Raw genomic sequence first — 14891 nt, forward strand, 5'->3', positions numbered from 1 at the left:
CAAAAAAAAAAAAAAAAATTAAAACCTGTAGGAATTCCTGTTGTGGCGCAGTGGGTTAATGATCTGGCGTTGTCTCTGTGATGGCACAGGTTCAGTCCCTGCCACCTGGTGCAGTGGGTTAAGGATCTGGCATTGCTACAGTTATGTCTCAGGTCACAGTTGTGGCTCTGATTCTGTCCCTGGCCTGTGAACTTCCATATACTGTGGGTGTGACCAGAAATGGAAAAAAAAATTAAAACCCTGTCCCTATTTTCATAGAGCTTCATGTTTAATGGAAAAGGACAGATAAAAATATAGTACAATCTCAGTTAAGATGCATATTCTGAGCCTAATTAAATCATTTTATGTTTAAGTGAAATCTAACTATAGTCTAGCTTTAGGTATAAATACTTGGAAGTTTGATAAGTTTTTGTTCTTTTGGGATTTTTTTTTGGCCACAGCATGCGGCAGTTTGATGTAGGATCTTTGTTCCCAGAACAGGGCTCAAGCCCAGGCTACAGTGGTAAAAGCACCAAGTCCCAACCACTGGACCATCAGGAAACTTTGTTTAATCATTGTTTGATTTTATCTAAGCAATGATAGGATTTAAACTTTGCAGTGGGTCATAAAAAGGCTGGAAAGAGTCTCTGTCCACCAATGGATGAATAGATAAAGATGTAATATACACACAATGGAATATTTTCTATTTTTTTATTTTAATTTTTAAATTTTTATCTTTTTAGGGCATATGGAGGTTCCCAGACTAGGGGTCCAATGAGAGCTATAGCTGCTGGCTTATACCACAGCCACAGCAATGCAGCATCCAAACCATGTCTGTGACCTACAATGAACATGCGTCCCCATGGATACTAGTCAGATTCGTTTTCACTGAGCCGTGATGGGAACTCCTGGAATATTTTTTAGCCATGAGAAAAAAGGAAGTCTGGCCATTTGCTATGCATAGGTAGATAGCGATAGCATTGTGCTAAGTGAGATAGGTCTGACAGAGAAAGACACTTTTATATGTGGACCGAACTCACAGGGGAGTTCCCTTGCGGTGCAGTGGGTTAAGGATCCAATGGCTTAGGCTGCTGCTGTGGCCCGGGTATTTGATTCCTGGCCTGAGAACTTTTTGCATGCCACAGGTGTGGTCCCCGCCTCCCCCCGGCCCTGAAAAACCTGAATTTGTAGAAACAGTAGAATAGGTGGTTATCAGGGGCTGGAAGATTGGGAGATGATGGTCTAAGGGTACAAACTTGCAGTCAGACAATGAGTATGTTCTGGGGATCTAGTGTACAACCTGTGATGTTAATTAACAATACTATATTATGTACTTGAAAATGGCTAAGAAGCTAGATCTCAAGTGTTCTTACCACACATACACACAAAGTTGTTATGGGATGTGATGGAGGTCTTGGCTATTGCTATGGTGGTAATCATATTACAGTATATGTATCAAACTAAAACACTGTACATGTTAAACTTCAAAGATACCCTAAGGGGCCAACTTACATTTAATAGTGATTTAATTAATTCATGCTTAAATCCAATAAAGACTGATAAACTATCAATAGACTTATTTCAGGAAGAAGTAATCAAACTCCTAGCTCAAAGCACAATGTATAATGAGTGCCCTGTAAAGCTAGCTGACTTAAACTTCCAGTTAGCGAGATCAGTAAAAGGAATCAGTAGTTCAGAATTCCTTCAACATCCTAATTTGCCTCTGAAACTACCAGAGAAATAGAAAATGGGGACCCCCCCCAAAAAAAAATCTGAACCAGTATTAGAATCTAGATATAATCTTCATACTGGAAGCTTTAAAGACCTGTGAAAGTGGGAATGGTTGAGGAAAGGCCATCTAAGTCATCACATAAGAAGGGAAAAACCCAGAGTTCCCGTCGTGGCTCAGTGGTCAACGAATCCAATTAGGAAGCATGAGGTTGCAGGTTCGATCCCTGGCCTCACTCAGTTGGTTAAGGATCTGGTGTTGCCATGAGCTGTGGTGTAGGTCGCAGACGCGGCTTGGATCCCGTGTTGTTGTGGCTGTGGCGTAGGTTGGCAGCTGCCACTCTGATGAGACCCCTAGCCTGGGAACCTCCATGTGCTGCGGGTGCAGCCTTAGGAAAGACAGAAAGACAAAAAAAAAAAAAAAAGAAGGAAAAACCCACCTGGAGGAGAGGTGGAAGGAGTCCCCTGCTGGACCCCAGTAAACTCACTACCTCATGGATAAGTGGAGGTGAGAATCATGGAACAGTAAGGAGGAGGCAAATCTCAGTTCTACTTTAGGAAGAATACTAGATGGGGGCACACAGAGCAACAAGCCAAGCTTAAACTTGGTGAGGAAAACATTCCAGGTAAAATAAAATTAAGCCTCAGCTGGCTTTTACCGAAGGTGCCCTAACAACTAGAGAAGGAAGACAGTCTCCCCCCCACCCCCCCGGCATTTTTTTTTTTTTTTTTAAAGAAGCACTTATTTTTAGGGAAAAAAAAAAAGCCATTCTCTTTAAAGAAATAATCTTGATGAACAGCTGTCATCTAGGGATTCCTTTACCCTCAAGTTCTGGCTTCTAAAATTTCTGGTAATCCTGTTTCTTCTAAGACCCTTTGTCTTAGTTATCACTCTTGTTTTGCTAAAACACATTTTTTAATGGAACATTCTCAGAATGTATGGGACATGATTTTTAAAAATCTCTGCATACCTGAGACTTAATTTTGCTCTTAATATTCAACTGTAGCTTAGCTGGATACAGAACTCTAATCATCCTTCTACGCCAGCACTCCCTATATCTCCTTCTCTGGTTTTACTTCTTTCCTAGCACTTGTGTTGTAATCTTCTCTCTGTCTCTTACACACATAATGAGCTTCATTCCTTACGTTATTTTGATCAGGAGGAAGGGGAGACAAGTGCACTTTAACTACCATCTTGATCCATATTTGGGCAGACAAAAATTTATGACCGTCTCAGATCTACAGTTCTCAAAGTTTTGTTCCCTTTTACCCCAAATCAAAATATTCTACAAACTCTAACATTTCAATCACTGATCTCCATCTTTCAGCCAACCATTCACTTAGCGGGAGCTCAGAAATCTCTTAGAATCTTAATACTGACATCCCTCCAGGATAAACCTGACTAAATGTTCCCCCCTTTTTCATGGCAAGGATTCAAAATAATCCTCCTAAGTCTTCCCACACACTTCCCTTACCATGAGAATGAAGAATGCTTGATCCAATTGGAAGTACTATACATTATCGTCCCTTTTTATCATACACCAGAGTAATAATATGTTCCACTAATTATGCCCTGATTAGACCTACTAAGAGTCCTAAGATAAGAGAGGCTGCTTTATTACTTAATAAACCAGTTAAGCATCAGGCTTTCACAAAGGAGTCCTTATTTCACAGACAATGGCTGAAGATGGTCTCGTGAATTTCATTACTTTGAGAAGAAGAGAGTATGTTTCAGACAACCTTAGCAGTCCTGCCGAGCAAAGAAATCAGGCCTCCTTACATTCAATAAATATTTTTACTTTACCAATACCTTTTGTGTGTAAGGCACCATTCTAGGTATATCAGGAAAAACAAGAGACAAGAACCCCTGCCCTCATGGAAAGTTATATTCCATCAAGGAGAGGCATGTAGTAAAGAAAACAAACATCCAAGCAAAATACATAGTAAGCTAAATGTTCGCTGCTATGGAAGAAGCAAGTCAGGGTAGGAAGGTAATGAGTGCCAGGGAGGGGCTTTTGAAATTTCGGATGGAAGGAGGTGACAAAGTGAGCTATATAGAGATGTCTAGGGAAAGGGCACTCGGCAGGGAGAACAGAAAGGGCCCAGGTTCTCAGAAAGGGAATGTGCCTACACACCAAAGGAAAGAGCAAGGAGGCCCTGAGGCTAGACCTGAGCGAATTATAGAAGGAGACCTGATGGGGGCTAACCTGTGTATTGCTTTCTGAGTCACTGTAATACTGACTTTTTTTGGGGCGGAGGAGTGAGGGTTCTAAACAGAGTGATGTGTAACATTTAAGCAGGGCCACTCTGGCTGCTATGTGTTGAAACCAGACTGAAGGGGAGCAGGAAGGAAGCGGAGAGACTAGGTAAAAGGTCATCCTTTTTCACAGCTGAATTTTGATCAATTTCCTTTCCAATCAGAGCTCTTCCCTTTTCTCCTCCTGTCTCCTGGCAGTCCTTAACAATGAGAAGTTAGAAATAACACATGGATATTGATTGTGTCCAGACTTCATGTTTGTATTTTGATCAGAACAACAGTTTTGAGTACATGGCTTATATAAATTTTATCCAAGTAACATTAGAGTTCACTAACTTGTAATGTCCTTGAAGAAGAGGTAATAAACAAGTCTGACTCACCTATACGACGCAAAGCTAATAGAGACTGAAAGCAGAGAGTAGAACAGCATAGTAAATAGTCTACATATTATCTGATTCAGTAGAAAACTTTCCAAATGTTACCTCATTTTACCCTGAATCATATGAGGTACATATTTTGAGGTTAAGAAAAATAAGAGTTACGTGCCTAACATCACACAGCTCCTAGTGGGTAAACAGAAATAAAAGAAATAAAACTCAGCTCTCTCAATTCCAAGACCAGTGCTTTTCCCACTGTGCCACTGCTGCTCAGGTCTGTGACTTGCCATAGGACTAAGATTTTCAGAGTATGAAGTGCATATCTGATTCTTGCAGAATGGGATTGCCAATGAGGAAATGTGTGTTTCTTAGTGGGTAATTTCTCCAATTCTTGTAAAGTGGAAAAATATTAATATCTAGATTGAAATGCATTTAAAAGTTACCTGTGGAAATCATGAGCTATGAATAGATGAAAGTCTAACTGGAGAAAATAAATCACATAGCACTTTTAATTTTCTCTCTCTCTCTCTGAATCCTCTTCTTGTTCTGGCTAGAGAATCTATCTCTTATATTTTATGTCTATCTCCTATATTCTAAAAAGGAAGAAATGAGAAAATGTACACAGAGAATGGCTGTACAAGATGAAAGAATCAGAACTGAGGTTTGAACGTACAGCAGCAGAGAGAGGAAGTAAACTGAATCCAGCAAACAATCATTGACAACTTATTCTTTGTAAGGCAGGCAGGCAGAAATACAAAGCTGACATTTCAGGAATCGCCAGCTTAAACAAACACTCGCAACCACACTACATTCTGCTTAAACCCAAGTACAGTCATCCCTCAGTGTCTGCAGGGAATTGATTCTAGGACTCCTGCAGATGCTCAAATCCCTTACATAAAATGATGTAGTATTTTCATATAATCTGCACACATCCCCTGTATACTTTAAATTTTCTCTAGATTACTTATAATACCTAAGGCAATATAAACAGTTGCTGGTGTGCAACAAATTCAGGTTTTGCTTTTTGGAACTTTCAGGAATTCTTTTAAATTTTCAAATATTTTGATCCATGATTGAATTCATGGAGGCAGAACCCCTGGTTATGGTGGGCTGATTGTATTTAGTTCCAAGTTCCAATATTTAAAAACATTACAATTACAGTATCCATTTGTTGGGAACTCCTACCTCTTATGCAAATTGTGACCCTAAAGGAATCTTGCATCTTATCAGCTGTACTGGATACAAACATAATATGGTATTAGAAGATTTTTTACATACATGAATATATGCAGAACTAAGAGACTTAAAAGTCTGCATACTATGAATGTCTTAGGAAAAAAAGGGGGGACAACAACAAGGAAAATAATAATAGTTTGCAATCATTACAGCTTTTATCCTACAAAGGATCTTGCTAGAAAGGAGAGTAAGTCTTACACCTAGTCAAAGTCTTATCAATTTGATCAAAGGCAAAGATACTGACAGCAAGGACTCCAGAATTTCATAAAACAGCAAATTATTCTTTCAGAAACAACATTTATTTATTTTCAAGTTGAAGAAGATGATTGTTCTCTCTTTAGCCACATGTCATTAATGCCATGGGGTATTATCCAATGGCTAAATGATTCTACTAAAGACTGGTTTACAGTGGAAAATACAGCATGGGTGTAAAATTTCAGAATCCACTCCTTAAACTTTCTGAAAAAGTATTTCCTACCTGAGGGGCATTTGTAGCCACTAGAAATGCATTTGTCCGCCCTGGGTGATCATAATCATGCATGGCAGCTGCCACGTATAGCGCCATCAATTCTAATGCAGGAATGTTTGAAGATAGACAACCATAGCTCTCATCTGGAATAGAGCAGCTCCTTGAAGAAATGTAAGCAATGCGCCCAGGATTAATTCTACCATTAGAATCTGAAGAACAAGCAAAATAAACAAGTATTACACATAACATCCTCACAGTGAAGCTAAGGAGATTCACTTAAGTAACATGATTATCTATCTTATTTGCTGACTTACCTACAAAATACTCTTTATAAATATAGACATAAAGCAGTATCCTATTTTCAGCATACATGCTAACAGGAACAGTGTTAAATACTACTCTGAAGTCATTTACTTTACAGGACATGACAGAATTCTCATGATGCTCTTACTCAAGTGATACTTTTTTATTTATTATTTTATTTATTTATTTTTGTCTTTTTGTCTTTTCTGGGGCTGCACCCACGGCATATGGAGGTTCCCAGGCTAGGGGTCTAATTGGAGCTACAGCTGCGGGCCTACACCACAGCCAACGTGGAATTCTTAACCCACTAAGTGAGGCCTGGGATCAGACCTGCAACCTCAAGGTTCCTAGTTGGATTTGTTAACCACTGAGCCACGACGGGAACTCCTCAAGTAACAATTTTTAAAATCCTCTGATTTTCTAAACATCTGAGGGTTAGATACAATGGCCAGAGTAATAGGAAAAGCCAATCTGGAGAATAAAGTTTTATGAAAATAATACAGAGATATAGGAATTTAATGTATTAACAAGCAAAGCTTTTCAACGTAGATGCTTTTCGAATCTTATCCAGAAAGATTACATTTCATTTGTAATCCTGACTGCAACCTTTCTTCTTCTTTTTCCTTCTATGAAGCCCCTTATAAAATACTGTTAAAAAAAAAAAAACTGAAAAAGCATGGGAAACTGAGAAATAACTCTATCAATATAACTCTTTTTGTCTTCTAATTAGAAACACTATTTTCATGTCAGCACTGTGCTTTTTTGGTATCCTAATATCTTACCATTTGTTTTTTCCTTTTTTGTAATTTGATAGCTTTATCTATTTAGGTGGTCACTTGATTGTTTTTGCTAAAGGAATCTTAAAGTATAGGAAGGAAGTAATAAACTATTGAGAGTAGACAGCAAATAAAACCTCAAAGATATTAGAGAGATACAAAATTCATTCACTGGTTGTGTTCACCAATGGAAACTCAAAATAATGTCCTGGCTTGTCAAAGTCCAAAAGGATCTTATCATAATTTAGTTCACTCAGTATTTGCGATCACAAGGTTTTTTTTTTTTTTTAACATAATGACTTTAATATACACTACTGATGATTATAAAGATAGCTGATTCTTTTCATGCTGTTTATATTTTGTACCTAAACTGAGTTTTTGAATTACACACACTAGAGCTTTTTTTTTTTGGCCACACCTGCTGCATGTGGAAGTTCCTAGGCCAGGGTTAGAACCCATATCACAGCAGTGACTGGGCCACAGTAGCAACAATGCCAGATCCTTAACCTGCTGAGCCACCAGGGAACTCCTAGAACTATTTAAAAAAAATAATTATAAAAAGTGAAAACAAGACAGTTAAATGTATGGATAAAGATTTATTTAAATATTCAAATTTCTGACAAGACTTTAATTATCAATGTCAGAGTCAATAACTTAGATTTTTTCCTGCATTATATGCATTCTGTATTTTTCCTAGAATTTAAAATATATACATAGACTATCAAAAATAGCAAAAGATATCCCTTAAAACTTAATAATTACTTAGATATATTTGGATCTTAATACCTTAATGTGTATATGTATAACATGAAATTAATAGTATAAAAAAGAAAATAGATGGCAAGGACAGCTAAACATAACTACTATAGATTCCACTTAAAAGGAGGCCTCAGTAAAAGGCATCCAGATTGAAAGGGAAGAGGTAAAACTGTTTCTACTTATAGATGACATGATCTTGTATATAGAAAAATCTTAAGAAATCCACTGGAAAACTATAAGAACTAGTAAATGAGATCATCAAAGTTAGAAGGTACAAGATCAACATGCAAAAATAATCAATTTTATTTCTCCATACTGGAGATAAGTAATAATTAAAAAAAAATGAACCCAAGCAATTCTCTCATGGCGCAGTGGGTCAAAGATCTAGTGTTGTCAGTGCAGTGGCTCAGGTCACTGTAGTGGCGTGGGTTATATCCCACGTTTACATGCCACAGGAAATCAATTCCATTTATACTACCATCAAAAAGAATTAAAATACTTAGGAAAAAATTAACAAAAGAAGTGCAAAAATCAGTATTCTGAAAACTAAAAAGTAGGGCTGAAATAAATTAAAGAAAACATATATAAGTGGAAAATGCCCATGTTTGTGGTTCAGAAGACTTCATATTGTTAAGATGACAATACTCTCCAAAATGATCTATGGTTCAACACAACCCCTATAAAAATCCCAGCTGGCTTTTTGTGGTAGAGATATATAAGCTGGCCTTGAAATTCATATGGAAATGTAAGTGATCCAGACCAGCCAAAACCGTCCTGAAAAAGAACAATTTCAAAGTTTACTATAAGGCTTCAGCAAAGTAGATACTGTGGTACTGACATAAGGATAGACGCACAGATCAATGGAATAGAATTCAGAGTCTAAAAACAAATTCTCCTATTTAAGGTTGATTGATTTTGGACGAGGGTGCCAAGACCTTGCTGACAGCCAACTGTGCCTGAGTGATGCTGGGCACTTTCATATGTTATTTCATTTAATGCTCACATTAGCAAACACCTCTACATCACATAATTATCATTTCTTTTTTTGTGGTGAGAACAATTAAGATCTAGTTTCTCAGAAATTATTATAATATTGTTGACGATAATCACTATGCTGTACATGAGCTCTCCAGCACTTATTTAGTAGTTCCACGTCTGTACCCTCAAACATGTCCCCAATTCCCTTACCCCAGCCTCTGCTAACCCCATTATACTGTTTTCACGTCAGCATTTATATATATATATATATATATATATATATATATATATATATGATATCATATAGAATTTCTTAACTCTGACTTATTTCATTTAGCATAAAGCCCTCAAGTCCCATCCATGTTGTTGCAAATGGCAAGATTTTCTTCTGTATCATAGCTGGATAATATTCCATTGTGTATGTCTACACCACATCTTCTTAATATGTTCATCCATTGACAGGTTGTTTCCACGTCTTGGCTGCTGTGCATAATGCTGTAATAAACATGGGAGTGCCTATATCTCTTCAAACTCTTGTTTTCATTTCCTTTGGACTTATACAAAAAAGTGAAATTGCTGTGTCATATAGCAGTCCTGTTTCTAATTTTCTGAGGAATCTTCATATTGTTTTTCACAGTGGCTGAACCAATTTACCCTCCCTTCAACATTGCACAAAGTTCCCTTATAGACTTACCTCTTGCCTTGTTTTTTTTTTTTTTTTTTTCCTTCGTGGGGATGTACCAGCTTCCTGGGCCAGGGATCAAACACATGCCTCTACAGTGACCCGAACTGCTAAAGTCAGATTCTTGACCCACTGTGCCACAGGGGGGTACTCCAGTTCCTGTCTTTTTAATGACGGCCATTCTAACAAGTGGTTTTGATTTGCATTTCCCTGATATTAATGATGTTGAACACATTTTCATGTACCTGTTGGCCATTTGGGTATCTATTTGGCTTTTCCACCCATTTTTTAAAACTTGGATTATTGAGTTCTATTTTTTAAAAAATGATTTTTATTTTTTTCCATTATAGCTGGTTTACAGTGTTCTGTCCATTTTCTACTATACAGCCAGGTGACCCAGTCACACATACATATTTACATGCTTTTTTCTCACATTATCATGTTCCATCATAAGTGACTAGATATAGTTCCCAGTGCTATATAGCAGGATCTCATTGCTTATCCATTCCAAATGCAATAGTTTGCATCCACTAACCCCAAATTCCCAGTCCCTCCCACTCCCTCCACCTCCCTCTTGGCAACCATAAGTATGTTCTCTATGTCCATGAGTTTCTTTTCTATAGAAAGGTTCATTTGGGCCATATATTAGATTCCAGATATAAGTGATATCATATGGTATTTGTCTTTCTCTTTCTGACTTACTTTACTTGGTATGAGAATCTCTAGTTCCATCCATGTTGTTGCAAATGACATTATTTTGTTCTTTTTTATGGCTGAGTAGTATTCCATTGTATATATATACCACATCTTCTTAATCCACTCATCTATTGATGGACATTTAGGTTGTTTCCATGTCTTGGCTATTGTGAATAGTGCTGCAGTGCATATCCAGGTGCATGTATCTTTTTCAAGGAAAGTTTTGTCCTGATATATGCCCAAGAGTGGATTGCTAGGTCATATGGTAGTTCCATGTATAGTTTTCTAAGGCACCGCTATACTGTTTTCCATAGTGGTTGTACCAGCTTACATTCCCACCAAGAGTGCAGGAAGCTTCCCTTTTCTCCACACCCTCTCACGCATTTGTTATCTGTGACTTATTAATAATGACCATTCTGACTGGTGTGAGGTGGTACCTCATAGTAGTTTTGATTTGCATTTCTCTAACAATCAGTGATGTTGAGCATCTTTTCATGTGTTTATTGGCCATCAGTATATCTTCTTTGGAGAAATGTCTATTCAGGTCTTTTGCCCATTTTTCAATTGGATTGTTGGCTTTTTTGCTGTTGAGTTATATAAGTTGTTTGTATAATTTAGATATTAAGCCCTTGTTAGTTGCATCGTTTGAAATTATTTTCTCCCATTCTGTAAGTTGTCATTTTGGGTTTTTTTTTATGATTTCCTTTGCTGTGCAAAAGCTTGTCTGTTTGATGAGGTCCCATTGGTTTATTTTTGCTTTTATTTCTGTTGCTTTGGGAGATTGACCTGAGAAAACATTTGTAAGGTTGATGTCAGAGAATGTTTTGCCTATGTTCTCTTCTCGGTGTTTGATGGTATCTTGTCTTACGTAAGTCTTTAAGCCATTTTGAGTTTATTTTTGTTCATGGTGTTATGGTATGTTCCACTTTCATTGATTTACATGGGGCTGTCCAGTTTTCCCAGCGCCACTTGCTGAAAAGACTGTCTTTTCCCCATTTTTATATTCTTGCCTCCTTTGTAGAAGATTGACCGAGGTGTCTGGGTTTATTTCTGGCTTCTCTATTCTGTTCCATTAGTATGTACGTCTGTACAAGTTCTTAATGATTTTGGATATTAAGCCCTTACCCAGTATATGTTCTGCAAAGAGCTTCTCCTGTTCTGTAGGTTGTGTTTTCATTTTTTAAATCATCTTTGCTGTGCAGAAGGTTTTTAGTTTGATGTAGTCCCATGGTATATTGAGTAGTATTAAATATTAACCTCACTCCTAGGGTCTCCTGACTTACATGTCATTATTTATGCATCAAAATTTATATGTACTAAGGTTTACTTAATAAAGAATTTTAAAGAACAGAGATAATGAGAAGACAGGATTAAGATGGCAGAGTAGAGGACTGGATCTCACCTTCCCTCATGAAAACAAAATCACAACCTACTGCTGAACAACCATCAACAAAATAGACTGGAAACTAACAAAAAAGATATCCTATGCAAAAAGACAAAGAGGAGGCCACATCGAGATGGTAGGAGGGGTGAGTACATGAAATAAGCAACTCCATACCTGCTGGGTGGGTGGGGCCCACAGACTGGAAAGTAACTATACTGCAGAGGCTCACCCACAGGTGTGAGAGTTCTGAGCCCCATGTCAGGTCCCCATGCCTGAGGGTCTGGCTTTCGGAGGTGGAGCCCTCAGAGCACTTGGCATTGAGGGCTGGCATGGCTTGTGCACAGGAGCTTGACGGGACTGGGGGAATCAGAGACTCCACTCTTGAAAGGCACAGAGGCTTTTGTGTGCGCTGGGTCCCAGGGCAAAGCGTATGCTCCATAGGAATTGGGGTCAGACCTGCCTGCTATTCTTGGAGGGTCTCCTGGGAAAAAAGCAGGTGACTGTGGCTCATTGTGGGGGAAAGACATTGGAGGCAAAGGTCTCGGGAATAATCATCAGTGTGTGCTCCTCTAGAGGTGGCCATTTTGGAAAATCTGGCCCTACCCATCAGGGCTGAGAAGCAACAGGTTAAACAACAAACTGGGTGGGAACATAGACCCACTCATCAGCAAACAGGCTGGCAAAGACCTCCTAGGCACATGTCCACCTCTATTTATTTATTTTTTATTTATAATGATTTTTATTTTTTCCATGATAACTGGTTTACAGTGTTCTGTCAATTTTCTACTATACAGCAAGGTGACCCACTTACACATACATGTATACATTCTTTTTTTCTCACATTATCATGCTCCATCATAAGTGACTAGACATAGTTCCCAGTTCTATACAGTAGGATTTCATTGCTTATCCATTCCAAAAGCAATAGTTTGCATCTCTTAACCCCAAATTCATAATCCATCCCATTCCGTACCCCTCCCCCTTGGCAACCACAAGTCTGTTCTCCATGTCCATGACTTTCTTTTCACACAGCCACCTCTAATCACACCCAGTGACAAAGCCCCACCAACAAGTGGGATAAGAATCAGTCCCTCCAATCAGGAAGCCTGCAGAAAGGTGCCTGTACCAACTTCAGTCACAAGGGCAGCAGACATTAGAAGCAAGATAGGCTACAATCCTATTGCTTACAAAAAGGAGCCCCCACAAAAAAATCTACACAAAATGAAAACATAAGGAATTATGACTCAGATAAAGGAACAAGAAAAACCCCCAGAAAAACAGCAAAGTGATCTGGAGATTAGCAACCTCCATAAAAAAGACTTTAGACTTAATGACAGTAAAGATGATTCAAGATCTTAGAAATAAACTGGAGGCAAAGATTGATAAATTATAAGAAGCAATGAACAAAGAAATAGAAGATTTAAAGATTAGGCAAGCAAAGATACAATATAATAACTGAATAAATACAATAACTGAAATAAAAAATTCACTAGAATGAACCAAAAGTAGAATACAGGAGGCAGAAGACCAGTAAGTGAGGTTGAAGACAGCCTGGTGGAAATAACTAATGTGGAAGAGAAAAGAGAAAAAAGACTGAAAATAAGTGAAAACAGTCTAAGAGAACTCTGGGACAACTTTAAACACACCTACGTCCACATTATAGGGGTGCCAGAAAGAGAAGAAAGAGAGATAGGGCCAGGGAAAATATCTGAAGAGATAATAGCAGAAAACTTCTTAACATGGGAAAAGAATCGCTCATTTAGACCCAGGAAGCACAATGAGTACCATATAAAATAAATCTAAGGAGGAATTCCCTGACACATATTAATAAACTTGACTAAAATTAAAGACAGAGAAAATACTGAAAGCAGTTAGGGAAAAGAAATAACATACAAGGAAACTGCTAAGGTTATCTGGCTGGTTTTCAGCAGAAACTCTGCAAGCCAGAAGGGAGTGGAAAGATAAATTTAAAGCAATGAAAAGAAAAAACCTCCACCAAGATTACTTTACCCAGCAAGGTTCTCATTCAGATTTGAAGGAGAAATCAAAAGCTTTACTGACAAGTAAGAGCTAAGACAATTTAGCACCACTAAACCAGCTTTACTGCAAATAGTAAAAGAACTTCTCTAAGTGGAAAAGAAAAGGCCAGAACTAGAAACAAAAATACGACAAATGCCAAAGTTCACCAGTAAAGGCAAATATACAGTAAAAGTAAAAAATCATCTACACACAAATATGTTACCAAAACCAGAAATTGTGAGAAGAGGATGGTACAAATGCAGAATACTGGAGATGCATTTGTAATTAAGAGACCAGCAACTTAAAACAACCTTGTTTGATATAGACTGATACATCAAAACTTAATGGTAGGAGTTCCTGTCGTGGTGCAGTGGTTAACGAATCTGCCTAGGAACCATGAGGTGGCAGGTTCAACCCATGGCCTTGCTCAGTGGGTTAAGGATCCGGTGTTGCCGTGAGCTGTGGTGCAGGTTGCAGACGCGGCTCAGATCCCGTGTTGCTATGGCTCTGGCGTAGGCTGGTGGCTACAGCTCCAATTGGACCCCTAGCCTGGGAACCTCCATATGCTGTGGGAGTGGCCCTGGAAAAGGCAAAAAGACAACAAAAAAAAGAAAAAGAAAAAGAAAAAAAACTTAATGGTAAATGCAAAGCAAAAATCTACACAAAAAAGAGAAAGCAATCGAAATATAACACTAAAGATAATCATAAAACCACAAGAGAAGAAGGGAGTTCTTGTCATGGCTCAGTGGTTAACAAATCCAACCTAAGAGAAGGGAAGAAAAAAGACCAACAAAAACAAATCCAAAACAATGAACAAAGTGGCAATAAGAACATACATAATAATTACCTTAAATGTAAATGGACTAAATGTCCCAACTGAGAGACATAGACTGACTGAAAGAATACAAAAACAAGACACATATATATGCTGTCTCCAAAAGACCCACTTCAGTTCTAGGGACACATGCAAACTGAAAGTGAGAGGATGGAAGAAAATATTCCATGCAAATGAAAATCAAAAGAAAGCCGGAATAGCCATTCTCATATCAGACAAAATAGACTTCAAAATAGAGAATTTTGGAGTTCTTGTTGTGGCTCTGTGGAAACAAATCTGACTTGTATCTGTGAGGATGCAGGTTCGATCCCCTTCCTTGCTCAGCAGGTTAAGGATCCACCATTGCCGTGAGCTGTGGCATAGGTTGCAGATGCTGCTCGGATCTGGTGTTGCTGTGGCTGTGGTACTGCCCA

The 14891-nt window shown here is 38.2% G+C and overlaps 1 protein-coding gene across 3 annotated transcripts in view; it reads right to left on the reverse strand.

The window, feature by feature from the left end:
• Nucleotides 1-14891, reverse strand: part of PDE3B (phosphodiesterase 3B) — a 189261-nt gene that overhangs the window by 11218 nt on the left and 163152 nt on the right. For all 3 annotated transcript variants that reach the window (XM_047776230.1, XM_047776229.1, XM_047776228.1), the window contains exon 12: nt 6056-6255. In XM_047776230.1, the coding sequence (XP_047632186.1) occupies nt 6056-6255 (200 nt within the window). The remainder of the gene's footprint in view (nt 1-6055; nt 6256-14891) is intronic.

The sequence above is a fragment of the Phacochoerus africanus genome, chromosome 4 (genome assembly GCF_016906955.1).
Source record: "Phacochoerus africanus isolate WHEZ1 chromosome 4, ROS_Pafr_v1, whole genome shotgun sequence".
Lineage (NCBI taxonomy): Eukaryota > Metazoa > Chordata > Mammalia > Artiodactyla > Suidae > Phacochoerus > Phacochoerus africanus.